At 39.6% G+C, this 27,716-nt stretch overlaps 1 protein-coding gene across 1 annotated transcript in view; it reads right to left on the bottom strand.

Moving 5' to 3' along the window:
* Positions 1–27,716, bottom strand: part of LOC133460922 (glutamate receptor ionotropic, NMDA 2D-like) — a 254,791-nt gene that overhangs the window by 220,030 nt on the left and 7,045 nt on the right. The window contains exons 2-3 of the mRNA XM_061741634.1: positions 12,015–12,230; positions 802–829 (exon numbers count right to left, since the gene is read on the bottom strand). Coding sequence (XP_061597618.1) covers positions 802–829; positions 12,015–12,230 — 244 coding nt within the window. The remainder of the gene's footprint in view (positions 1–801; positions 830–12,014; positions 12,231–27,716) is intronic.

Here is a 27,716-nt window from a genome sequence, read left to right as displayed (position 1 = left end):
TATTTTCTGCAACCAAATAAATAAATAAGTTTAAGTAACAGTAAAAAAAAAAAAAAATTAATAAAAAAAAAAATACAAAAAAAAAAAAGTCATTCAACACAGCTCAAGTTTAGAGAAATATCGGCTGCTTTCCTTTGTGTCCAAAGTTAGTTGATATAAATCAGATTGGTTTCAAAAACGGCGACTCTACTGAAACAGCTCTGCTGTCTGTGATAAAAGCCCTAAGAGCAGCGAGAATGAAGAGTCAGTCTGCAGTTCTTATCCTTCTGGACCAGGAAACTCAAGACTCAAGTTCCTATCAGCCGCCTGCAATACCGTTACCCACAAAAAACGGCTACCTATACTATCAAACACGGGAGACTCAGGCATTTCACCTTCTTGCTTCCGATTCTTTCTCACTGGACATTAGTTTGAAGTGTCATAGCATGGAGAAACATCCTCATCCCATTGCAGGGGCACCCCAGGGCTCAGTGTTTGGGGTCCTACTCTTTGCTATATACACCACTTTTCTGGAATATGCACACGCACAGTTTTTCATACCACTGCTATGCAGATGATATGTGTTTTTACCTGTCATTCCCATTACAAAATGTCCTTCCCTGCACAATTTTCCATTGTCTAGAGTTCCAGAGCCTTTAGTATCCTCTTCACTAGAAAAACATATTCGGTGGAAGGCAACATGCAAAAAGCGAGGTTTTTGGCCAATCATAATCAAGAAGAGGGGATCACTTCTCCCCCTTTCATGGTGGAATGAAGCCAGTTTTTCCTGCTACGTAAACATTACTACAACTTGACTTCAACAGACACCACCATTAGTTTTGAGGGAAGACTCCAACTATAATATGCTGTCGAAATTGAGTTTAAATTGTAAGTAAGTAAGGCATTGCTAACCTGAGTTGTGATGTGTTTTATGTAATGTATCAATGTTAACATTAGCCTATGTCACCCAGTTCAAAGAGAATGATTTTGGCAAGGCTGTCTCCTCTGCATCAGTCACGTGATTTTAATTGATGCCATTGTTGTAAGATATGGGAAATGACAATGAACACATTATCAGTCAAGACCAGGGTTTCCGTTGTCCGGTAATTGCCGGACTTTGTCCGGTAAAATATGCCGAAGTCCGGTATTTTATAATCTCTCCGGTCAAAATGTCCGGTGAAAATACCCACTGGTGCTGCTGGACTAGAGTCCCCGGGAGTACCACGGAGGGACATGCCGAGCCTCGGTGCCGGGAGCCGGGAGGAAGCGGAGCTGCGGCGCCGACATCCATGTGTGCGTTGATTTATGGTTCCGCGTCGCACCGACGCAGAGCCTACGGCGTAGGGTACGCGGTGACGCATACTCTACGCAAGCTTCTGCGCGTACTCTACGCAAGCTTCTGCAATATTTATTTATTTTTTGAAGTTACGCTCGCGAGTCAATTGACGGGACTTATTTTATTTTAAATACCCTGTTTTTCAATAAAAATACTATTAAATGACTTGCATTGATATCGTACTACTGCATATGATTTATTTTTAACCTCAATAAATTCATATAGCCTATGTGACCGGAATTTCAAACATTTGTCCGGTAAATTGAAACCCTGCCGGTCACATTGTCCGGTGCCAATTTTTTCTAGCGGAAACACTGGTCAAGACACACTGGTGTTTGGTTTAATAAGTGGTCGAAACACCTGGTCGAAATAAGAGGTCGAAACACCTGGATCATTTAACGTGGCTGACGCAGTAGAGAATTGGCCGAGAAAAGCTGTGGAATGATAAAACAAGGAAAAAGAAAATCTGATTCTGTTTAATCTGCCGCCAGTTTCCCATCTTTGTCTCAAGACAGACCAACGTCTGAGGAGCGGAGCTTTGCCAGCAGTTTGTTTTCAGGCTGATGGAGTTCTGAATGACTGTGTCCATCACAAAGGTGCTTAGCTACTATCAACACAGCTGTATTTGTTAAGTTTGTGGTTACAGGACAATTGGTTTGTTTTGAGTTTAACATTTGTTGTACATTATGACATTACACTGTATTCTGAGTGAAGTGTGCACATTTAGTCTACACTGTCATGTCTAGATAAATGGTTACTTTTCTTCTATTTTGAGTTATTTTTAGTGGCTGCCTACAAAGTGGACTAAACCACCATGTCATGGGGGGAAATGAGCTTGATCGTGTTAGTTTCTGTTACTTTTCTTTGTTTCTTTGGTGGGGTGATCAGTCACTATTTAAGTCTCCCTTTGTCTCATTCAGTTGTTTTAAGTTAGTGTCCTCTTATGTTACTAGTTATCTTAAGTATAGTTTTTCTGCTTCAACTTCTTTTATGGGTCCATTTCTGCTGGGTATTTTGAGTTTTACACTTTTTGTGAGAAAATAAAACCTTTTTCTGAGCTCAACCTGTGCCTGCCTGTTTTTTGACTCGGTCTCTCATTGCCATTTTAGACATTTTTGATAATGACAAAAGGAGCCCTGACCCGGCCGATGATATCAAATATTTGGACAATTCTTTCCCAGAATGCTTAAAGAGGTAGACGCTATTTATGAAGTGCAGCGTGATACAGGGCTGAGGTTTATGGAGGTAGATTTATGTCTTAATTATTCAATCAAAAAAAAGATTGCTTCAATCAAAAAACATATTTTCAATTAAAAAAAAAATTACTTCAATCAAAGAAAATGATGAAAAAAAGTGTTTGAATGTAAACAAATATTTGAGACTCAAAAAAACACTGTTTTTCTTTGATTGGAAATTGGTTTGGAAGTGAAGTTTATTTTGTTTGAAGCAACTTTTTTGATTGAAGTAGTGTTTTTTTGTGTTTGAGCCATATTATGGGTAGGACATTTGTGTCTTTATCATTTAATCAAAAAAGAAGTTGCTTCAAAATGAAAAAAATATTTTCAATGAAAAAAAAAAAATCACTTTTTCACTTCGAAGTGAATTTCTTTTAATTGAAAATATATTTTTTTGATTGAAGCAATCTTTTTTTTGATTGAATAATTAAGACACAAATCTACCTCCATAGAGGTGCGGATGGACTTGGGGCTGCCCAAACACTGAGGTGAAGACCAAGGTGAAGGGAGTTCAGATGAGCTTCCAACTGTCACACTCTTTTTCAGCTTGGATTAAAATGAATACATTACAGCAACAACTGGTTTCATGCTCTGCTGGTACACTGCCAAACAGAAGTGCAGTGTCAAAAAGTGTGCACTGTAATTACTACTGCCGGTGTCCTCCGTCCAGTCCATCGACTGAATGCTCCAGTCCCAACACACAGTGTTCCCAAGGGGCCTGAAGCCATGAAAGAGCAGGTTAGGCTGCCTGTACCTGCATTTCAGCGGTGGCTGATGCACAGGCCAGTATGGATTAAATAGGTTAGTAGATTTTTATTCATCATCACTGTTTCACTGTTGATAGTCTGCTTGACATTAGAAGGCAAATGTCGGGCTACATAGGAGTAGTCTTGTCTCATCTTGACTAGTGCTCAACAGTTTGGTCCTTGCCTCGAAATAAGAACTTGTAAAACTCCAGCTCACTCAGAACAGAGCGGCACGCCTTGCTCTCCGCTGCTCTATCTGTCAGCAATGTTGAGAGCATGCTGAGCTGTCTTGGATGATGGTGGAGGATAGACTAGCATGCAGCCTTATTATGTTTTTGAAAAACATCTGTATCTTACGCAAACCTGGCTTCTTGCTTATGCAGTTGCGACCAACAAATAATAGACACAGCTATGATACCAGACTGGTCCTAGCTAATCACTTTTCTCTGCCTATGCCCAGAACCAATGCATTGAAAAAAACACTGGAACCATCTCCCCCCATGTCTAGTTGCAATAATCAAGGCGTCAAATTTTAAGGACACTGAAGCAGGATGTGGTTCAGAAGGAAGTTATGATCGGTCCTAGGTATCCATTGTGATTATGTTGCAAATTGTAAGTATATTATACATTTAATAGTAATATGGAGTGCAACTGCTGATTTGAAAGAGCTGCAACTATTAGCTATTGTTGAAAAGCTGCATTTGAATGGATGCTGGGATGGTTCCTATGTAAAACCTTGTGGTTTTGTTGTTGCAACTATTTTTGTTCATAAGTTGATACAGATCTGGTGATAGTAGCAAATATTGTTACTTAAGATGTTGATGTTTTTGGTTGGTTATTTAATCTTTTCTTTTGTTTTTGTTTTAACTTATTATTTCAGGAATTCTGGTGAATGTTTTCACCCTTTTTGATTTGTGATTATTGTAATCTTTTGTATGTCTTTGTGTGGACCCCCAGGAAGAATAGTCTTCACATGAAGACTAATGGGGATCCTTATCAAATAAACAAATAGGATTGGTGTGTTTGGTTGACTTGAGTTAAACTAGACTGAACTGATTGCAAATATGTTGAACTACACTCAACAGCTTTTCAGCAACAATGAATGTTGATGTAAATAAAGCCACATAGACAGATTCTTTTTCTTAAAGGGGACCTATTATGAAAAACAGGTTTTTTCTTGCTTTAACATATATAAAGTGGTCTCCCCTCAGCCTGCCAACTCAGAGAAGGAGGAAAGCAACCAAATTCTGCAGTGTCTGTACAGCCGCCCGGATGATCCGTCCAGTGTGATGTGGATCTACGAGCCAATAAGATTCTGCTCCCGTCGTTACGTAACCAAAATGTGATTTACATCGGTTGGCCTCCGATGCGTGAAACCACGCCCACAACTAACTCCACCGGCCGGAGCTTCCGCCATTTTTTCGTAGCGGTGTATCGCGTCATTCAGGCAGCCAATCAGCACAGTGCCTCATTATCATAGCCCCGCCCACTCAGAATCCTGCATAGATAATGAGATTAGAGAATGGGAAGATAAAGACATGGTTTAGAGGCTGAATTTCTAATTTATTTAGCCAAAACAATCAAAAGCTTGTTTTTAAGACATTCAAGGCCTGTTTAAAATAGGTATTAGATGCCATAATAGGTCCCCTTTAATTCATTTTTCATTTAGGTGATGGTTCTTACAGTTTCCAAACAAAGTGACGTTGTACGTCACTCACCAGTCACAGCTCCCACTAGACCAGCTTTAAGTTTAGTGGTGTTAATGTTTTTTGTTTTTGTTTTTTACCTTTATTTTCTTTCTTTATTCATCTTCTCAGGAAACTAAAAAGCTTAATTTATGTGTTAAAATAACAAAGTTTAAGATACTCTTAAAAACTCCTTATCTTTCAAGACTACCGTATATCATGAACAACTTTTTCTCAGCACTTTATTCATCTCCCACCTGAATGCACTCTTACCTGCAGTTACTTGCGATTTATTCTAATATAAATGTTGTAAAAAAACTATCGTGTTCTGGGAACTACATTTTTATTTTTTCTGTACACTGTATTCAAGGAAAGCTAAGGTTTAACAAGGTTTTAACCAATGAACTCACTGCTGCTAGGAAATTAATCGGAAAACAAATACCTTTTTACTAATTTTACCCACAATTGTTTTTTAAAGTACGTCAGATTATCTTTATTAATATTATTATTACCTTTTTTTTATTCTAAAGCTTGGATTTCTAGTATCACAGTTCTTTTTTAATCTGTCAAGATGACCATCGTCACACAAAACGCTCAACCTGCTCAGAAGAAGTTTAAGATCCGAGTTTTGAAAAAAACAGTCTATAAAATTCTTTGCATCATTTTAGTCATCAAATTTCAAATCCAGTCATGCTGAAGCAGCATTAAAACGTCATCAGGCAGAATAACTAAATATTGGTTCACATTTGAATCAAATTAAATTGAGCAACTAGAATCAACATGTATACGTGTAAACATGAGGCGCAACATTCATCAACCACTCTCAATCTTGCTATAATGTTAATTCGTTATTTCTACCGCTGTATTTATCGAATATCTGTTGTAAATTGTACCAAAAACAAAAAAAAAACAAAAAAAAAAAACAACTTTTTTAGAAGAATTGATGTTGAATCAAGACTTTGTAATGAAAATATTGTTGCTATATGTTCTTCTTGATGGTCACTATGAATGAAACCCAGAGTTCCTCTTAGGTAAAACCTTACGGGAGGATAGCAATCAGAGCAGCGCTCCATCCATCAGACTTTTATGGTAGAGCTGCTCGGCAGTGGCCATGAATCACTAAACGGTGGATGACAACTTGATAGGGGTCTGTCAAACGGCATTTGACTAACACTAGAGAAGCAAAATCCTGTCAACTCGTGAAATCCCCCAAAAATTTAAAGATTTAGCAGCAACTTGTGAAAACCATTGCCACGCACAGCCTCTTTTACACCGTCCTTGCAGTCAAACATGGGGATGGTAATATCATGCTCTGGGGATGTTGTTGTGGATCTGGCAGGGGAGACTAGATATCATGGACTGCGTTTCCATGCAGTCAATAATCCTTTTAAAACCCGGATATTGGCAATAAGCCGAATTTGCACGGCCAGGTAAACACTAGGGCTGTTCGATTTTGCCCAAAAATAAAATCTCAATTTTTTTCTCTCAAAATCCGATTTTCGATTACGATTACGATTATTTTGTGAATTGACAAAAGGCAAAGAAATTATTTCAAATATGCTGTTTTTTTATTGAACATTTGCCCCATTGGGCTTTAAGTGCAAACTTTGCTCTTATTAAACCAAAAATGAATGAATAAAGTGCAAAAATCTGTAAAATAAGTTGAAAAAAAGTTTTAAAAAATATAATAAAATATAAAGTTTTATTTCTGAAAAAAAAAATCAGCAAATCAGCACTTGCAAACATACAGTAAGTTATATTTCCAATTAAATAAAACAAGACATTTTCTAATTAAACTAAACTGGGTCTTTGCATGCTAAATAATAATGCAACCCATGAAGGAGGTAGAGGTGTGTAATGTCAGTCATTACATTTGATATTCACATTTGCAAGTTTTTTGCAAGGAACACGAGCCGGTCTACCACATCTGGCTTGAGGGATGCCCGGTGGCATGTTAGTATATCACCATGGTTACAACGCCCCCTCCTACACTAAAGAGCCTCTCTGATGGGGCACTTGTCGCAGGTATTGAGAGGTATTTCCATCAATAATTAATATGGTATCAATCATTAATATGTGTGCAGACAAGGTAAAAAAAAAAAAAAAAAAAAATTTTAAAGTGAAAAATCGATTTTACGATTTTCACGTTTTAACATCGTTCTAATTACATAATCGCGATTACGATTTAAAATCGATTAATCGAACAGCCCTAGTAAACACCAATAACCCCTTTGAATAACCCGAATTTGCTCATATTCGGGTTTTTAAAAACCTGAATATGACCCCTGGGTTACTCCTTTTAAAACCCGAATATTTGGTCATGTAAACGCCAAACGGAATATCCCCATCAAACGGAACAGGAATTTGTTTACTGCGCATGTTCTGTTCACAAGGAATCCTGGTCTTTTGAGTCCATGAAGTTCTTATAAACACGGGGAAATGCAACACCACGCCACACTTTTGGAGTGAGGAGGAGACTAATCACTTTATAAATGTAAGGAAAGATATGAACATTTTGGCATTTGTAGACGGTAGAAAGTACGGGGATAGCGAGATTTAAAAGAAGGTGAGCGAAAAGTTGCGCGAAGCAGCATTTGTTTCGAATTTAGATACAGGAAGAAGAATCGGAAATGACAGGAATTGCGTCATGATGTTCTCCGTGCGTCGCTGGTTTGATCCAGATATCCCAAATGATGAATCACCATGTAAACGGAATATTCCCAATGTTTCAGTAACCGGAATATTAGCAATAACCCAAATTTTGACTGCATGTAAATGTAGTCATGGATGGAGAGATAGGTTTGTAAAAAGAAAACATTCTTGAGTGGAGAAAAAAATAATCCAACAGGTTTAGATGCAGGTTTGCAGATTAACATTTCAAAAAAATAATCCAAACTGCACCAAAACCACATGAGTCCGCAGAAAAAAAGAAAAAAAAATGAGTCCGCAGAAAAAAGAAAAACAAACTGTCTGGATAGATATTGAAATGGCTGCATGACCGACCCCCCGTCTCAGCTGATGTTTAACATTATGAAAAATGAGAGACTCTTCGAAAGAAAAGGTGTGACACACTTAATCATTCCCATGAAGACTTGATGTATTTTGCTGCTAAATATTCATGGTTATCATCCACTAAGTCAATGTTCCCCAATCCATGTCTTCCAGGGCCATTTGCCTGCATATTTCACAGGCCTCCCTGCTCCAGCACACCTGAATGACATAAAATGATCACCATCAGGTTGCCATCAAGGTCTGTTACGTCTGGTAATGGCCCGTACGTTTGAACCCGGGGTGTTGGAGCTGGGGAACATCTGAAACACGCAGGGCAGAGACCCACAAAGACTCACACTGGTGAACACTGCACCAAATGAAGGGCTTGAATACCAATGTGAATTCAATATTCCACTCCAATAAACTCACACACTCAAAACCTGTTTTAGCTATATTCCCTGTGTTGTATTAGCTATTAATTTTTAATAGATAATGGGGCTAATTGGGGATTCTTTGCAAAATAAGACACATTCTGAACAACAAATCACTGCAAATACTGTACTGTACACTGTTTTTACCATATGTGACTTATAGGGTTGCCACCCGTCCCGTAAAATACGGAATTGTCCTTTATTTGAGAAAAAAATATTGTATTGATTTTGAATTAAGATATTGAACTAATACGGGACACGATTTTTACTGTATTTTCATTAAATTTTACACCATATTCTAGTTGAATTATTGAAATAAATTAACTTTTACACCATATTCTAGTTGAATTATTGAAATAAATTAACTTTTACACCATATTCTAGTTGAATTATTGAAATAAATTAACTTTTACACCATATTCTAGTTGAATTATTGAAATAAATTAACTTTTACACCATATTCTAGTTGAATTATTGAAATAAATTAACTTTTACACCATATTCTAGTTGAATTATTGAAATAAATTAACTTTTACACCATATTCTAGTTGAATTATTGAAATAAATTAACCTTTACACCATATTCTAGTTGAATTATTGAAATAAATTAACTTTTACACCATATTCTAGTTGAATTATTGAAATAAATTAACTTTTACACCATATTCTTCACCTGCAGGCTATATTGTACATCTGGGCTGATGTGGACATACATGGCATAGGAGGCTATTTCAGTTGCTAGTATGGTTGTCTGTCTATACAGTCATGCAAGTTCAATGCTATTAAAGCACTTTAAACTTTAAATCAAAGCATTTTGTTTTTTCATATAAAATAAACACATTTTTATTCAGTTTAGAAGTTTTGGGGCTTTTTTTTTGGCTCCTGCGCTGCTGAAATCAGGGCGTCCCTTATTTCTATTTCTGAAAGGTGGCAACCCTAGTGACTTACTGTGTTGAATTATGGGGGAACACCTACAGAAGCAACCTACAGACAATATACTAGGGCTGGGCGATATATCGAGATTTTAATATATATCGATATATTTTCAAATGCGATATGGTACGAGACAATATCGTTTATATCGATTTAAAAAAAATAATAAAAAATACATGATTTTTTATGATTTTGATATAGCTTATTTTGTGACAAATTGACTTGAATGTTTTATTTGAGATTTGCAAAAATGTTTTGTTATTTGCACAACTGTCAACCTCAGTGGAAAAGTCTGCCTGTTACTGTCTACATTGTATTAATTGCAGTGTATTTTAATTTAATTGTTATGCAGGAAAGGAATATTTGTTTTATTTTATTCAAGAAGCATTTTTATTCTATATATGAAGGCAGTTTATTTTTATTTCATTTGTTTTATACATGTTGATATTGTGCAGACCTCTGTTAATAAATGTACCTGTGTGACATTTGGCACGAGGCTTTGTATTAAAACTGACTGTTTTTTTAAGGGTTTGCCTCAGAAAAAACTGAAGCTAACAGAGATGCTAACAGAGATGCTATGCTATAATGCTTTGGGGGAAACCCCAATTATGGCACAGAAAAAATATCGATATATATCGAGTATCGCCATTCAGCTAGAAAATATCGAGATATGACTTTTGGTCCATATCACCCAGCCCTACAATATACAACATGCAAAAGAGAGCAATAAGAATAGTAAATAATGTATGATATCATGAACACACAAATGCTCTGTTTTTAAAATCACAGGCACTGAAATTTTGGGATTTGGTTGAGTACAAAACCACTCAAATGTTGTATAAAGCACAAAATAATTTACTTTCTGGTAATATACAAAAAATGTTTAGTAATAGAGAAGGAGGATATGAGCTAAGAGGGAGATGGAATTTCAAACAACCGATTGTACATACTACACAGAAAAGCATGTGTGTATCTGTCCATGGGGTGAAGCTGTGGAATAAGTTACCTGACAACATCAAAGAAAGTAAAAATATTGCGCAATTCAAAAAAGAATTTAAAAACAATACTCTGGATATGTATCGACATGATGGTATATAATCACAATTTAGGGGGAAATTGAACTGAATCTCTGGTATTATGGCAGGAGGCTGCAGTCCATCAGGACCAAAACCTCACGCCACAAAAACAGTTTTTTCCCGTCTGCAGCCGTCCTCGTCAACAAGGCCCCGGACCCCCCTCTCTACCACGGACTGCCCCCCCATCCCACTCTACGTTACATTAACGTAAATATTCCAATCCTGTAACTTTTGTACAGACTCACATCCGGCACTTTAAAACCTCATATTGTACATTACTGTTTATACATTTTATTTTATCTCTTATATATTTGTTTTTATATTTGTATTGTATTGCACCAATCACCACAACACATTCCTTGTGTGTGTTAACAAACTTAACAAATAAACCCTTTTCTGATTCTGATTCTGATTATGTTTGGTATTAGCTGTAGGGCTGGGGATCGATTCAAATGTCAAGAATCGATTCGATTCCGATTCTTAAGATTCAGAATCGATTATCACGCTTTGATTCGATCCAATTCGATTCGATCCGATATTGATTTGGGTTACTGTTAATAAAACTGTTTTTTCAGCTGTTGCATCAATTATGTGACTGTAGTTATGCAACATATTACTACTAGTATTATATTGAGATTAAACAGCAAGTATTTGCAGCTAATGATGCTGTAAGGACCAATCAGCTCCCAGAATGCTGATAGAACTGCTTTCAGAAACATCGTGTGGGTCAGAATTACCAAACAGATCCAGGGAGGAAACAGAGACGGATGAAATCAGTTTTATTTTTTCCCACATTCCGTTATTATTTGTTCCATTTTTGGTCTATTTTGGTTGTTTAATTTTTGAAAATTTGGTTTTTAGCATTTTATGCAAATGTAACCCCAAGACAGTATATAAAGCAAAGAAATATAGACAATTTATGCAATTATAACTGAAAACGTTAATGTTTTCATACCTTTAAACATATTTAAAGGCAAAAACATGGCACCAGTTATTCCTTTTTTGGGCATAAACAAAAAAGTACCAAAAGTTGTAATGTAATGATGAAGAAAAAAAAAAAAAAAGTTTTTTTTTGTTTGTTTTTTTTTTTTTAAATCGATCTTTAGACATATGAATTGATTTTTAGGAATTTATATGAGAATCGATTTAAAATCGGAGAATCGATCTTTTCAACACAGGCCTAATTAGCTGTGTATGTGTATTTATATGTATAGGTGGTAGGTATGTGTGTACGTGGGAAAATCTATGTGTATATGAGTATGTGCACTGTATATGGGTGCAGATGCATGAATGTATCAATGTGTATGTGTGCGTACTATATATACGTATGCTATGATTTGATGGTATAAAGGTTAGGGCATCTATAAGCTCGTTGGCTTCAGCCCTAACCCTTTCGGTCAGACTTATGTACCCTTTCTTGTTTTGTTTTTTTTTGATAGCTGATCGAAATATATTCAAACTCAAACTCAAACTCAAACCATGCCTTTCACAAGAAGAAATAGAGTATAATTTATCTTGTTAGATGGATTAATAATTCACTATTGAATGACAAACAACCCACAGAAGTCTCGGTGGAGACCAAGAAGCCGTGAACCCTTGAACGCCAAGAGCCACTTGACTGTGCTCGTACCTGCGTGGCTCGTCCCTCCAGCCCTGAGGCCTGATGGCAAACAGCGCTTTGGGCAATCCCTCCAGGCCCAGACCAGACAGAGCCGGGCCCACAGCAAACCACATGTGACTCGGCCCCGCCTGACCCGCCGCCCACGCCGCCCGGAAAATCAGCTCGGCCTCTTCCAGGGAGCAGTACAGCAGACGGACCTGCAGAGGAGGACGACAGGAGACACACGAGAGATGGATGAGGAGGGAGTTATTGAAGAAGAGACGAAGCCATAAGGAGAAAAGGAGGGAAGAGGGTAGAAAAGAAAAGCAAATAAATGAAAAAATGAAGGGAAAAAAGGAGAAATCACACAACAGGGCAAAGACAGATGCATGTAGAGCACAGTTTTCATCCTAATGATTTGTTATCATCATTTGTTGATGCATAGATTATATTCATTCAAGCATCAATACTGATTTATACATGAATGGCCTTTGTTTGAATACAGCACTGCAAAAACTCAAAAATCTTAACAAGAATATTTGTCTTATTTCTAGTTAAAATGTCTCATTTTTAGTCAAAAAAAATCTCATTATACTTAAAACAAGACTCATCACTGGAAAAAAAAAAACAATTTTCACCTGTTTCAAGTAGATTTTCACTTAAAATAAGTAGAAAAATCTGCCAGTGGAACAAGATTTTTTTTGCTTGTAATGAGAAGATAAATCTTGTCCCACTGGCAGATTTTTCTACTTATTTCAAGAGAAAATGTAATTGAAACAGGTGAAAATTGTCAAATAACAAGTTATTTTTCTGGTAATGACTCTTGTTTTGAGTGTAATGAGATTTGTTGACTAAAAATGAGCCATTTTAACTAGAAATAAGACAAATATTCCTGGTAAGATTTTGAGTTTTTGCAGGGAAAGATTTGTCTGAAAGAGCCACAATTTCCTGTACTGTAACTTCTCTCTTAGGTATGTTATGTAACTTTTATGGTTATGTCTCTTAAAAAATAAATAAGACACCAGTCCCACATAGTGAATTATCTGTTTATTCTGCTTCCTCTTTCATCCCCAGGAGGCCTGACAAAGCTTTGCTGTAAGAAGTAACTACTTCTAGCTTGTTGATTGGAAAAAGGAAAGAGACAAAGCTGCGAAAATGTACTTGAAACAGGTGGAAATTGTCAAATAAGTTATTTTTCTGGTAATGACTCTTGTTTTAAGTGTAATGAGATTTTTTGACTAAAAATGAGACATTTTAAGTAGAAATAAGACAAATATTCCTGGTAAGATTTTTAGTTTTTGCAGTGAGGGAGCTTCAATGTGAAATTATGGCTCTTGGTTTGCTTGGATTCATTCCCTTCATATTGTATTACAGAAGAGGCTAAAACGAGGGAGAGAATAAGAAACTTCAAGAGTGTAATAAAGAGAAAGTGGCTGTTCTCCGTGTGTGGTTGGTGTGGAGGGAACTACAGATGATTGCTCACAGCCACCACTTTGGGAAAATTTGTACCACAAGACAATTGAGTGTAAGAAAACTAAAATTCAGTCAAAAGTGTAATATGAAATGTTTCGCTAGCACGCAGTTCAAATGGCAGGCCTGTGGTGTGTGTCTGTGTGTGTGTGTGTGTGTGTGTGTGTATATAGATATATATGTGTGTGTGTATCACATGCTGTACATTCATCACAGTTGCTCACGTCAGACAGGACAAGATTACGCCTATCGTCCTACTCAGCTGACAGTGGATGGGATGGAGGTCCATGAAAAAAGCTCAATTCCCATCTATGACATTTTCTGAGCAGTCGGTAAGCTATATATTTATACAAGTGCTGTCAAGCGATTAAAAAAAATGAGATTAATTAATTAAGATCTGTTATTAATTAATCAATCTAATCACTTTTTAAGAGAGAAAAGCCCTCAACTTGGTGTTTTCCTTTAAATTCATTACATTATTGTGGCAGATCAAAACTTTGATATATAACAAAAAAAGTGGCTTTATAAAGTAATTTATTTATTTATGTTAACAGGCATTAACAGATGCAGTCCTAACCATAGACATATATACGTAGACGCCCCATCGAGCGCCGCTGCGATACGTCAACGTCGCCGCCATTTTGGATGTTCAAGACTGCTCTGTAAACTAATACAAGTAAATGGACTTATTTTCATAAAGCGCCTTTCTACAAAGAAATTTACATTTTACGTCTCATTTATTCATTCACACACGCACTAATATACTTTGGAAACAGTTAGGCACCAAATATAATATATATATATATATATATATATATATATATATATATATATATATATATATATATATATATATATATATATAATATATTTAATTTTCTCAGATGGCAAAGATAAGAACTTTATTGATTATCCCACATATGAGTAATTCATGTTGTATCAGCTATAGGTAGCGCTGGAAAAACAAAATATATTCCCCCTCACAAAAATAAGAAAAATAGAGAAACATATTTTCTCATCAACAAAACATATTAAAAAAATTTCAAATAACAAAATAACATATTTGAACCATTTTTCAGATTTTTTCAGTTATTTTATTGTCTGAAAAATGGTTCAAATATGTTATTTTGTTATTTGAAATTTTTTTAATATGTTTTGTTGATGAGAAAATATGTTTCTCTATTTTTCTTATTTTTGTGAGGGGGGATATATATTGTTTTTGGGCACTACCTTGTTCTCTATAGCTGATAGAACATGAATTACTCCTATGTGGGATCAATAAAGTTCTTATTTTTGCAATTCAACATTCGCCAGCCTCTTTGTCGCAGACGTGCGCATGCGCGCGGTGCTCTCCCCGACTCTAGTTTGGGGAAGAGCGTTGCTGTGGTAACAAAGCAAATTCCTTTCCACAAAGAAAACATATCCCTCTACCTTTATCAATGGCGCCGTCGGGGTGTTTTAGAAATGTAAATTCCCCTTTCACTGGACCGACAACTTTCATCACAGGCTCCTCCATTGTCTCTTCTCCGCCACTCACCTGTCCAGTTACAACGGGAATCTACCGGCGCAAGTTAACCACGCCCACACACAGGGACAGCCAATCAACGTCCACTTCAAGGTGTGACGACACACCGCACAAACAGATTTCAAAATAAAAGCAATTTGCAAACAGAAAAAGTAAAGTTAGAGATTAAAAAAAAGATTAAGCGATTAAAAAACATAACGTGCTAAATTTGTGTGTAATTAAATAATTGCAATTAACACACTAATTTGACACCCCAATTTAGACCATGATGAAAAAGTAATCTACATTTCATGAACTTGAATTTTGCCACTCTGTAGGTATGAGTGTTTTGCTCCTTTGAGTTTATTTTTTTATTTTTTATTCCTGCTATCCTTCTGAAGGGACATGCAATTTGTTAAAAATCATATGCCATCAGTGACTTTGTTAGCACTGGTGTATCATTTTTCAAAGGCCCAACATCTCATTTTGTAAGAAAATACATATTTCTAAGATTCCTGTGGGTCTTCATATATTGTTGACAGAGCTTGAATGCGTCAGCATCCAAGTTGAAGTGGAAAACATCCCCTCCTGTAATGAGTATGCTAAGCTTGGATTAAAAGGATATTTCCTTTTTATTTTTTTTCTTATTTTTACGAAGATGTCATCCATTGCAACCAACGCATTGTTAAAATTTTAATTCTGCACTTGGCCAAGTATAGTTGCGATCCCAGGATGTGCCCTGTTTCCAGAATCATCTTATTTATACATCAAATGTAGACGTCTGAATGTAAGATTATTTTTTTTTTATACATCTGAAAAAGTCAGGTTGTCCTAGATTAGCGGTCTAGACTTCACGTAGTAGAGCCAGGGGTCTGGACAGGTGAAGGAACATGGGAATGTCCCAAACAAAGAGGCTCAAAGTGGAAATAAAGAAACAAATAAGAAGCTTTAATGTTAATTTTAAGGTGATGTGATGAAACCTGCAAAGCTGTTAAACAACTGGCAAGCAGAAAAAAAAAATGGGATCACACAAGGCCTGATGTACGGCCCGGGAAGCTCCAGAAAGCCTAGAATAATAAAACCAGCCACGTCTGTAGGGGGAGTATTAAAAAGTTGAAATCCCCTTTTACTCTGAAGGCCTTGGAAATTGCTAGAGAACATCCAAACTTTGAGAAACAATATTAACTTGTGGAGCACCACTGGTGAAGTGACAGGACGACGACAACAGCAACTAATCATTGCGAGTTTTCCCCGCTGTCACTGGATTGGCTTTTCTGTCAAACACGCAGCCATTAACCATTTGTGAGCCAGATCTGAAGGAAGTGGGTTGTGCTTTTTTTTTATTATTATTTTTTTAGTAGTGCTGGCTGTTAGTGGTTTTTGCAACATCGCCTACCCGATCTTTAATACTTCAACTTAATGCTTGCCTCAAGATGTCAAGATGTCCTCATGTGAGTAAAACTACACATTCAGTAGAGAGATTTTTGCTTTGATCTAATACATATATGGGCAAATGTGTAATGAGTTGGACTGTGGGAGGACAAGTCCTGAGATTTAACATCTTCTTAACCCTTGTGCTGTCTTTGGGTCAAGGGAGGGTGAAGGGAGAAAAGAAGGAATGAAGGAAGGGAGAAAAGATGGAAGGAAGGAAAGAAGGAAGTAAGGAAGAAATGAGAAAGGAAGGAAAGAAGGAAGGAAGTAGGAAAGGGAGTAAGGAAGGGAGAAAAGATGGATGGAAAGAAAGAAGGAAGTAAGGAAGAAAGGAGAAAGGAAGGAAAGAAGGAAGGAAGTAGGAAAGGGAGTAAGGAAGGGAGAAAGGATGGAAGGGAGAAAGGAGAAAAGAAGGAAGGAAGTAGGAAAGGGAGTAAGGAAGGGAGAAAAGGTGGAAGGAAGGGAGAAAGGAAGGAAAGAAGAGAGAAAATGAAAGAAGGGAGGGAGGAAGGAATGGAGAAAAGGAAAGAAAGAAGGGAGGGAAGAAGGAAGGAATTGAGAAAATAAGGAAAGAAGGAAGGAAGTAGGAAAGGGAGTAAGGAAGGGAGGAAAGAAGGGAGAAAAGATGGAAGGAAGGGAGAAAGGAAGGAAAGAAGGGAGAAAAGGAAAGAAGGGAAGAAGGAAGGAATGGAGAAAATAAGGAAAGAAGGAAGGAAAAGCAAAGAAGGTAATAAAGGAACGAATGACAAAAGGGAGGTAAGAAGAAAAAGGAGTGAAGGAGGGTAAAAAAGGAGGAAAAGAGGAAATGAAGGAGGAAGGAGAGAGCAGGAGGAAAGAAGGATAGAAGAATTGGGTCATTTTGACCCAAAGACAGCACAAGGGTTAAACTTTTTATTTCTTATAAACCTACTTGTAAGTTGAGGAAAAAACACCCATATCAAAATGTTTATTGTGATACGTGTAGGGTTGCAAAATTCCGGGAATTTTCAAAGTTGGAAACTTTCCATGGGAATTAACAGGAATATATGGGAATTAACGGGAATATATGGGAATTAACGGGAATAAATAAGAAATTTACAGAATTGAAGGTTGGCCCTTAACAGGGAACTTAAATATAGTTGGGGGAAATATATTGTAGCATAGTCTTGGCTAAAACAACCAGATTTAATGCAAGTACACTCCTCAATCACATGCACACAGCACATTGCTTACTGCAGGGCTATTGAGGCCACGCCCCCTACAGGCACTGTGCATTCCTCCATCACATGCACACAGCTTACTGCAGGGCTATTGAGGCCACGCCCCCTACAGGCACTGTGCATTCCTCCATCACATGCACACAGCTTACTGCAGGGCTATTGAGGCCACACCCCCTACATGCACTGTGCATTCCTCCATCACATGCACCGGTGATTTCTTGAAGCCTGGAGGCCACACATTTGAGCTCAAAGCACAAGACTATTGAAGCCACACATTTGAGCCCACGGACTATATAAAGTCAAGTAAGTTTTGATAATATTATGGGGTAAATATATTTGATCTATAATGGTATTAATGTTTAACTTGCATTACTTTTTGATTGGGTGGGGGAGTGGGGTGAGTTAGTATTTACTCAACATTCATGTTTTTGTTGTTCATTAAAATAATTGTTCATACAAGAATAAAAACTAAAGTTCTACTCAAATAAATCTGTTGAAATGTCATGTTTTTGTATTATCTTGCATGGATATCTGCTTATGACAAAATAAATATTTACATTCATGTTTGGATATGATACAGTTTGTTTAAATTACCCCCAATTTCCAGTTAATTCCCATAAATTCCCATAAATTCCCAATAATTCCCATAAATTCCCATAATTCCCATGGAAAGTTTCCAATTTGGAATATTTCCAAAATTCCCCAGCTTAACTTCCCATGGAAAGTTTTCGGAAAGTTTCCGGAAATTTACCGGAAATTTTCCACCCCTTTGCAACCCTAGATACGTGTGTGAGGAACCAGAGCGGCCTCCCCACGTACAAGGGGACAAGGCAAAACTGGAGCTTGGTGATGAGGTGTAAAAAGAACCTTGCAGAGCGTAGAATGCCAAAAAATAAGGCTTTTTATTGTGTGCCAAAACAAAGCACAAAGACATAAAGGCAAAAACAGTAGTCTTAAAAAATGTCACAATGGGGCATAGCCTCTCTGCAAGCTACCTCCATTCCAGCAGACTCCTCTTCCGGTATGCAGCTGCTGTTTATAAACCCTGGCAGGGAGGAGAGGTTGATTGGACACAGGTGGGCTCCAATTAGAAGAACCAGGCACACCTGTGTGCTGCTCCCCCGCAGACCACGCCCAATCCTCCACTCTGCCACATACATTAAAAAAGAATGTCCGGTGATGGTGAGAAGGGGAGGGGTTGCTCACTTTCTCACACTTCCCTCCCCCTCTGGAGTCTCGCCAACCCCGTTGCGAGACAGGAAAACGGCCATTTCCTCCGGTTGCCGGCCGCTTCCTCCCAGTTGCCGAGGACGCTTCCTCCCGGTATCCGAGGACGCCTCCTCCCGGTATCCGAGGACGCCTCCTCCCGGTATCCGAGGACGCCTCCTCCCGGTATCAGAGGACGCCTCCTCCCGGTATCCGAGGACGCCTCCTCCCGGTATCCGAGGACGCCTCCTCCCGGTATCCGAGGACGCTTCCTCCCGGTATCCGAAGACGCATCCTGCCGGTTACAGACCTCCTCCTGGTCACCGGGTCTCCCAGACTCCTGCTGGTCACCGGGTCTCCCAGACTCCTGCTGGTCACCGGGTCTCCCAGACTCCTGCTGGTCACCGGGTCTCCCAGACTCCTGCTGGTCACCGGGTCTCCCAGACTCCTGCTGGTCACCGGGTCTCCCAGACTCCGCCAAACCCACGGCGTCGCTTCCCACCTCTTCTCTCCAGTTTTCAGGTGGCGCCAAAGATCCCACTCCTGACACCAAATGTGAGGAACCAGAGCGGCCTCCCCACGTACAAGGGGACAAGGCAAAACTGGAGCTTGGTGATGAGGTGTAAAAAGAACCTTGCAGAGCGTAGAATGCCAAAAAATAAGGCTTTTTATTGTGTGCCAAAACAAAGCACAAAGACATAAAGGCAAAAACAGTAGTCTTAAAAAATGTCACAATGGGGCATAGCCTCTCTGCAAGCTACCTCCATTCCAGCAGACTCCTCTTCCGGTATGCAGCTGCTGTTTATAAACCCTGGCAGGGAGGAGAGGTTGATTGGACACAGGTGGGCTCCAATTAGAAGAACCAGGCACACCTGTGTGCTGCTCCCCCGCAGACCACGCCCAATCCTCCACTCTGCCACATACATTAAAAAAGAATGTCCGGTGATGGTGAGAAGGGGAGGGGTTGCTCACTTTCTCACAACGTGACATGTTTGTTTCTTTTCTTTTTGCAGGAGTTTCAGTGTAGACTTTAGTGCAGATGGACCAATATGAAGACATCAGCTGTTTTCACATCGTATCTTAGTCACTAGAACAACTGCAGAAGAGTTAGAGACCAGAGTTACTGTAGATCTTACATTTTTAATATCAAAGTCAGAGAGTGAACCAGAAATAGCCTTACAAAAGTACTTTATGTCTCTATACAGCTCAGTTTTTCATGCAGTTGTTATTTTCTAATGATAAACTTAAGTGATCCAGGCATGTAGAGGAAAAACAGCACGCCTGCTGGCTTGCTTACCAGTCCCAGCCAGTGTTGTTCTTGTCGGCTATTCTTAAATTTTGTTTCAGTCTTAGTCCTGTTTCAATCGCCGTTGTTATTTTTTGTCATATTTAGTCGAACTCATCCTTTTTTTATTTAGTCACATTTTTGTCGACTAAAAGTCGAGCATTTTAGTCTTTGTCTTAGTCCATGAAACCGTGAATTTATTTGTTTAGTTTTAGTCAACAAAAACTATTTGCATTTTAGTCTAGTTTTAGTCTGACAATTTAGTCTAATTTTAGTTTGACAATTATTTTAGACATCAGTATATCTTGCTGGTTGTTTAGAACATTAAATCAACGTTGTGTTGTTGAGTGTACTGTAGATCTAAAACCCGAATATTAGTAAAAACCCGAATTTTGACTGCATGTAAACGTAGTCAATGTCATTCCAATCCAAAACTATCCTACTTTAAACAAAAATGTAATTGCAGTCTGAATAATTGTTACACTCTGACCCCTTAGCGCAAAAAATGCGCTTTTCATAAGGTAGCTATAAAACATATTATACATTAATATTATATTCTACTTTAATTGAGCTCATTTCTTTCACCAATATCTGACCTAAGTATTGATATCAAATATTCATGATTTTTTTTTAAAGATTTAACCCTTTAAATGCCAGGTTTTATAAACTTTGGCTGCAGTCGCAGCTGTGTAAACGACTCAACAAAAAGCCGGAGTTTGTTATGATTCTCTCTATGGCTGCACCTTTCATGTGATTCAAAATGCCCCATGTTTGGATTTATTTGTGTTTATGGACCTCTTGTGCAGGTGTGTGTAGTGTGCATTTATACAAAATAATCTTAGAGGTTTTTTGAACTTCTGCACAAAAACCATGTGAATGAATGAAAACAGTCGCACTTCAAAGCCTTTGCTCATAATGTCATAAGGTCACACACACACACACACACACACACACACACACACACACACACACACACACACACACACACACTAACTAGTAGACTATTTTCGGGTAGGTTTTATTGTAGTCACATTAAGCTGACAGTACACTCAACAACACGACGTTGATTTAATGTTGTAAACAACCAGCAACATACTTTATGTTAACTTAGCTTACCTTGATTTAGACCTTACCTTGAAGTATGACCGCACTGCTCCCCGTCCGTTAAAATCAAGCATTCCGTTTTATCTTCGACGTCAATGTATCTAAAATGTTTCCAGACATCTTCCCTTCTCTTTCTCCCGATCCCCGTGCAAAGCATGTTACCGTTTTATTTTATTTAATGACATTAAATGAAATGTCCGCGTTGAGATCGTGTGCAGCTGCGGCTGCATGCTGCGCTGGCGGTAACTTCAAAAGGGGGTGTGTTTGTTTATGTGTGAGTGTGAGTGCGAGTGTGTGGGGGAAGGGTATGTTCGATATATCCGCCCTGACCACAATGCCAATACAAAGTGATAGACAACTGTGCTCCCGGACAGTCCCGGTGAGCATTTGCGAACGCACAGCGGCGCTCTATGGCAAAAGAGACAGGAGGAAGTGATACGTTCATTATAATTATATATTTCGTGTCGTCTTTGTTTATGAACGAAAATGATCATAGATTTTAGCGGAGTATTTATTTTGTGAACTATATTTTCGTTTAGTTTTTATTAGTCAACGAACTTGCATAATGATTTAGTCCTAGTTATTGTTTATACACGTGTTTTTTTTCTAGTCCGGTCTCGTTTTCGTCCGGGGAAAAATGGGCGTTGACGAACATATTTCGTTTCCGTTTTCGTGAACGAGAACAACACTGGTCCCAGCACCGAGATACAAATCATCAGCTGATGCCTGCAGTATGCTAATTGGTGACGGCAGGCTTTGAAGTAAAATAAATGGCCCATGCAGTACCGCAACCTCCCGAGTGCTTCGGAGATTATGCATGAAAGACACATAAGATTAATAATTCTGCATTAGGAGCAAACGGTGTTCAGGTCGATGAGACCTACTTATGTTTTGTCAGCTGGCTAAATGTTTTTGGGGCTCTGGAAGCTAATTTTAATTTTCGGTTCAGGGAGTGGTGCCATCGACAGAGCTGTCAGGCACATTAGATTACGAGTGAGGGAAAGAAAAGCAGAAGAAAGACGATGAAGGAGCAGATGACGAGAGCTGCATGGAAAAGCTTCAGTGAGAAGCAGTTCTGTCTGATTTATGCTTGTAACAGAGTTCTGAAGAAAGAAGAAATCAAGGATTCTTCCAGCATCAAGTGAGTATGGGTGGGAAGACGAGGAAGGAACTTAATACGCTCAGAGCACAGAGCTTTTGGAAAACAACTATAACATTTAGCACTGAGCCCCTACATTATTACACAGTTAAATATGGTCTTTATCAAACGACAGAGTTACATTATGAACACGGTTTATGCAAATGGAATGAGATTCCAATAACTGCCTTCAAAAGCGGCTTGGAGGCTATAACCAACAGTTTGGAACATATTTATAAACTATTGTAGAAAAACTACAAGATGGCTTTGTTGTCAGCACTTCCCAGGACCGGTTGGAGTCTCAGCTGCAGCCTTTGCAGAGTTTGCATGTTGTAACTGTGCTTGCATGGGGTTTTCCCGGTTACTCTGGTTAGCATTAGGCAAGACTTGAAATAGAATTGAATAGACCCCAGCAGACCCCTGGGATCCTGAATAGAGAATGAATGTATGGACTGCAAGCAGAAAAGACGTGAAAAACAGATATTAAAAAATGGTTTCTCTGAGGTATTCAAAGTAGGGCTGGGCGATATGGCCTTTTATTAATATCTCGATATTTTGTCTTAGCCTTGAATTAACACTTTGATACATACAATCACACAAGTATGATGATTCTATATGTTTACATTAAAACATTCTTGTTCATACTGCATTAATATATGCTAATTTAAAAGGTAGGGTCCCTGATGTTGGAGAGCTAGCAAGATTTGAAAGCATGGATCTATTAATAAAAACTGGATGGGACATCGAAAATGGCCGTCCATTCATTTCAATGCAATTTGCTCACTCAGCGCATACGCTGAAAAAGTTCCTGACTTCCGGGTTTACTTCCGCGTATACGGGCCCATAGAGCATGCGCAGTTGAGTCACCTCCCATGATGCTCTGGGGCCTCCCATCATGCCCCGGGGCAATGACGCGAATATTAATATAATATGTATTAATATAATATCTTAATTAATGTATATTATTACATGTACAGTATTACATATAGTATGAATTTATTAATATAATATAATTACATAATATATATTAATATAATACATCCGTGGAATGCACGGACACGGCTGTGACGTCAGCCGTGATGTCACGCCCAGAAAGAGACTTTTCTTTGACTTTTCTGGCCGTTATAAAACATTTTTGACGGTTATAAAGTCCATGACTTAAAAATATAGAATACAAAGATTAGTAATTGCCGGTGATTACAGCTGGAGGTTCCTGTGAACAGTTTTAGAGGCTTCTCTTTTACTATTGCGGTCTATGGGCGCCATGGGATTTTTTGTTGCAGTACCGCGGCTGGCCACTGGAAAAAATCGGCGTGCCTTCTGAGTGCGAGATTCGGGGGCTGTTTGAAAGTGGCACCTCCTCTAAGCCCCGCCCCCTCCTCCCCCTCCCGTCAGCGCTCCGTCTAAAGCCACGCCCCCACAAACTTTGGGGAACGCGCATTTGCAGGAGTCCAGTTTTCCAGGACACTTTGGACAGCACATTTTCAACAAAACTACCCCATGTCTCATTCACCTGTAAGCGAGGCCGGTTTTAGGGGGGGCAGGGGTGGGCTGTGCCCACCCAAACGTGCGTCCTGCCCACCCAATCAAAGTTATGGGGATCCTTAATTTTTTTATAATTTTATTTTTTTATAAATATAAAAAAATATTACAGAATATCTGTACCGTTTCTGATTGGGTCGGCACTGCGCATCATTTTTAGACACAACAATGAACGCGTACCGCAAAAGTTGTGTCTCGGCGGAGGGACCCGACGTCCCAGCAAAATGAGAACAACAGAGAAGTTCAGAACAGCAGACACTCACACACTGAAGCTGATTTATGGTTCTGCGTTACACCTACGCAGAATGGTGCGCGTCGCCGCATAGCCTACGCCGTAGGCTACGCCGTAGCCGTGGCTCCAGAGCCTGTACAGCAGCGCACCGCCACCCGCACCGGCGCTCCGCTACTGGGGGTCTGCCACAGACCCCCATACTGGGGGGTCCGTGGCAGACCCCCATTAGCGGACAACCTGCGCCGCAGAATCGCACTTTGGCTTTCTTTTTTTAGCAGGGCGAGCCGTTACATTCGACGTGACCGCCCGACCGCGAGCCGGCGGTGAAGCCGGGAGCGGCGGCGGGGGCCCTCCGATGTCAGGCCACGTTTGCCAGTCGGTCTGGAGGAGCGGGGGGGGGGTTACACTGGGACAGTCTGAGCCGAGGAGGACCCGTGGGAAGTGGACACGGGGGCTGGAGGCAGAGTGCGCGCATGGGACGGAGGGGGGCGTGGGCGGGGCTTAAAATGAAGGCATCTGATTGGTTCTTTCCCCCTGCCAATCCTCTGGTCCTCTGACCAATCCATGCCATTCGGTGCGCAAAAAACAGATTGGTCAGAGTTTTTACAGGATTAAACCTGTCAGAGAGGTCAGATGTTTTTCTTTCCTTTTTCTGAACACATTATTCACTGGCTACTCTCAGGATGGAAGGACCATTTCATCCAGTATAACAATAAATGTTTTTGAATACGATCACAGACTATACCTTTAACTAACTTCCATGCAAAAAGGGGGAATAAGTCAAATTTACCAAAACTGTATTTATAAAATAGTTACTAAGCAGTGAGTGGCACAGACATAAAAAGTGTCATTTCAAAACAGAAAGTGCACGTTGCATCTCTCTGAATCCCCGTCTGAAGAACATCTGCTAAGAACATCTTCTGGTCCAGGTTTTACCAGGATGAGCTGCTCTGAGCAGGAGCGGCCTTTAGAGCACCTTTATATTAAGACTAATGGCGCTTTTCCACTAGTACCTACTCAGCCCGACTCGCCTCGGGACGGCTCGTCACGCCTCATCCCGGCTCCACCCGTTTTGTCCTCGTTTGTTTTTCCACAGCCAGGTGAGAAGTGGGCGGGTTGGGGTGAAGCTGCTGTGACGTACTCGATTGCGCAACCCCTTTGTTCGTGTCGGCGCAGATAAGAAAATCAGCTGGAGCCGCGAGCAGCTGAGAGTAAAACAGCTCCTGGTGGATCTGATCGTTCCTTATCACCCGTCTACATCCCTTTTTTAATTCTCTCCTCAGCCACCAGGTTTATGAACATCTGCACCTCAGAGTTGGATCACCAAACAGACGTTTGCGCTGTATAATAAAATTGCCGCGAGTCGCTCTCGCGCTGACTCCCGCTTCCTGATTCAAACGTCTGACGGCCCCCCGACCAATCAGTGGCCTGTAATGTGTTGACGTCAGATCCAGGGCCGACTCAGCCGCTTAGAACCTCGGCAGAATGGTTACAGGAAAAGTATCTACTTGGCACGGCTCCACCCGCCTCGGCCCGTAGTGGAAAAGCGAAAGACGGGGGCGTGGCGAGTAGAAGCGAGCTGAGTAGGTACTAGTGGAAAAGGGCCATAATTGTAGGTGTAGGGACTGCAATGTTTTATCCTCTCCTCCTTTACTTTGCCTCACTTTCACTTACTTTTAGAAATATGACGTCTACGCCGTAGGCACTGCGTCGATTTAACGTGGAACCATAAATCAGCCTCAAGTCAGAAAAGTGTTGCAGCGCATGGCGAAGACGCATGAAAGGCAAGTTTGATTTTCTTTTCTGTTCTCCCGTTCTACATGTAGTTGAAAAGCTTAAAGTAACTAAAGTAACGTATTTTTTTTTGTCTTAGAGTAACTATAACGGGATTACCCAAATTACAACTGTAACGCGTTACATTACTGCGTTACTGGCGAATGTAATCTCGTTACAGTAACGCGTTACACCCAACACTGGTGTTATTGCAGTTTACTGTGCTTATGTTCTGCTATGTTACTCACATGTAGAAACGTACTGTAAAAAAGGATGCTGACTTTATTTAATATAGTAATAGATTTTGAGTTTTTGCAGTGCAGCGTCATGTGTGCGACCTGTGTTCACAATTTGTTTGGCCATCATCAATATTTTCTTATATTTTACCTGTTTTATATTCTAACGTCACACTTAAAAGTAACTCCACTTCTCTGTCACTCCAAACGAAAGACTCTCGTTCATCTCGGAAGTAACTGGAAGTTACTTCCAACTCGTGTCATTTGATGATGTTTTTTTCCAGGATTCTGATTGGCTAGCATGACTTTATCTTCTCGTTACACTGCCCCCTGTAGGTTTGGCTGCTCATAGCACCTTAACAGCTTATTTATGAGGGTTCGTGTAAATGATGGTATTTTTCAAAACGTAGATGGGGAAATATCCGGCTACGTGTAAACGTGGCCTGAAACACAAAGACGGGTTTCAAATTATTTAATAGGGTATGTTATTTACCTGATTTATGCTGACTTTATTTAATAGAGTATTTTATTTACCTGATTTATAACCTGGAAAGGAAGAAGAAGTGTGTTGGTGCATACATTTAATTGCATTTGTAACATTGTGTTTATTTTATTGTGTTGCAGTTTTACAAAATATGACTGAGAAGATTCAGACCCCGTCCACACGTAGCCGGATATCTGCGGATATCTGCTAAACCGGAGATATTTTCCTACGTTTTGACCTGTCATCCACATGAAAACGCAAATAAACGAAGGTTTAAAAAAACTCCGGGCAAAGTGAAGATTTTTGAAAACTCAGTTTATGTAGATGCGTGTAGACACACAACAACCGGAGTTTTGCATTTTCGAACGTCACATTATGCGCCAAAACAACAACAAATCTGCTCTGACGTGCGGCTTTTGTTTACTACAGAACTACAGATGATCCAGCATCTGTTCTCCAAGCTATTAAATAAATGGTCTCTGGTCTTGACCACCGCTTACTGCGTTACACCGACGCAGAGCCTACGCCGTAGGGTACGCGGCGACGCGCAGCCCTACGGCGTACCCTACGGCGTAGGCTACGGCGTAGGGCTGCGTCGATAACGCGGCAGCTCCGTGGCGGGACACGGGGGGGAGAAGGAGACGCGCCTGCCGGGGAAGCGGAGCCGCAGCTTCCCTGGGAGCCGCAGATTATCTACAGGTTTGAAATGCTTATGAATGTGGTCGAAAACGCAGATCTTCGGTTACGTGTGGAAGGGTTTTTTTTTTAAAAACGATATAATGTGGATGCAAATTTTTTTATAAACGGAGGGGGGAAATATTCGGTTTTAAAAATACCCGGCTACGTGTGGACGGGGTCTTAGTAAAGCGACTTGAGTCAAATCTACTGGGTCTCTCAAATTTGTTCGCTATCTGTCAGCCAGGACAGAATAGAGTGTTTAAGAACAAATGAGCTTATGTGTAAATATTGTGCATCAAGGTGACCTATAGGTGGTAGGAAATATAGCACCTTATCTTTTCAGTTCAATAACTCCGACAATAACATTGAAATGAGTTCTTTGGAAGGCCGTTTCCTAAGTGTCCACGGTGAAGCAGAACACG

The sequence above is a fragment of the Cololabis saira genome, chromosome 15 (genome assembly GCF_033807715.1).
Source record: "Cololabis saira isolate AMF1-May2022 chromosome 15, fColSai1.1, whole genome shotgun sequence".
In the NCBI taxonomy this organism is placed as follows: domain Eukaryota; kingdom Metazoa; phylum Chordata; class Actinopteri; order Beloniformes; family Belonidae; genus Cololabis; species Cololabis saira.
Note: the sequence above shows the minus strand (reverse complement) of the source record. Positions and strands in the feature narration are given on the sequence as shown.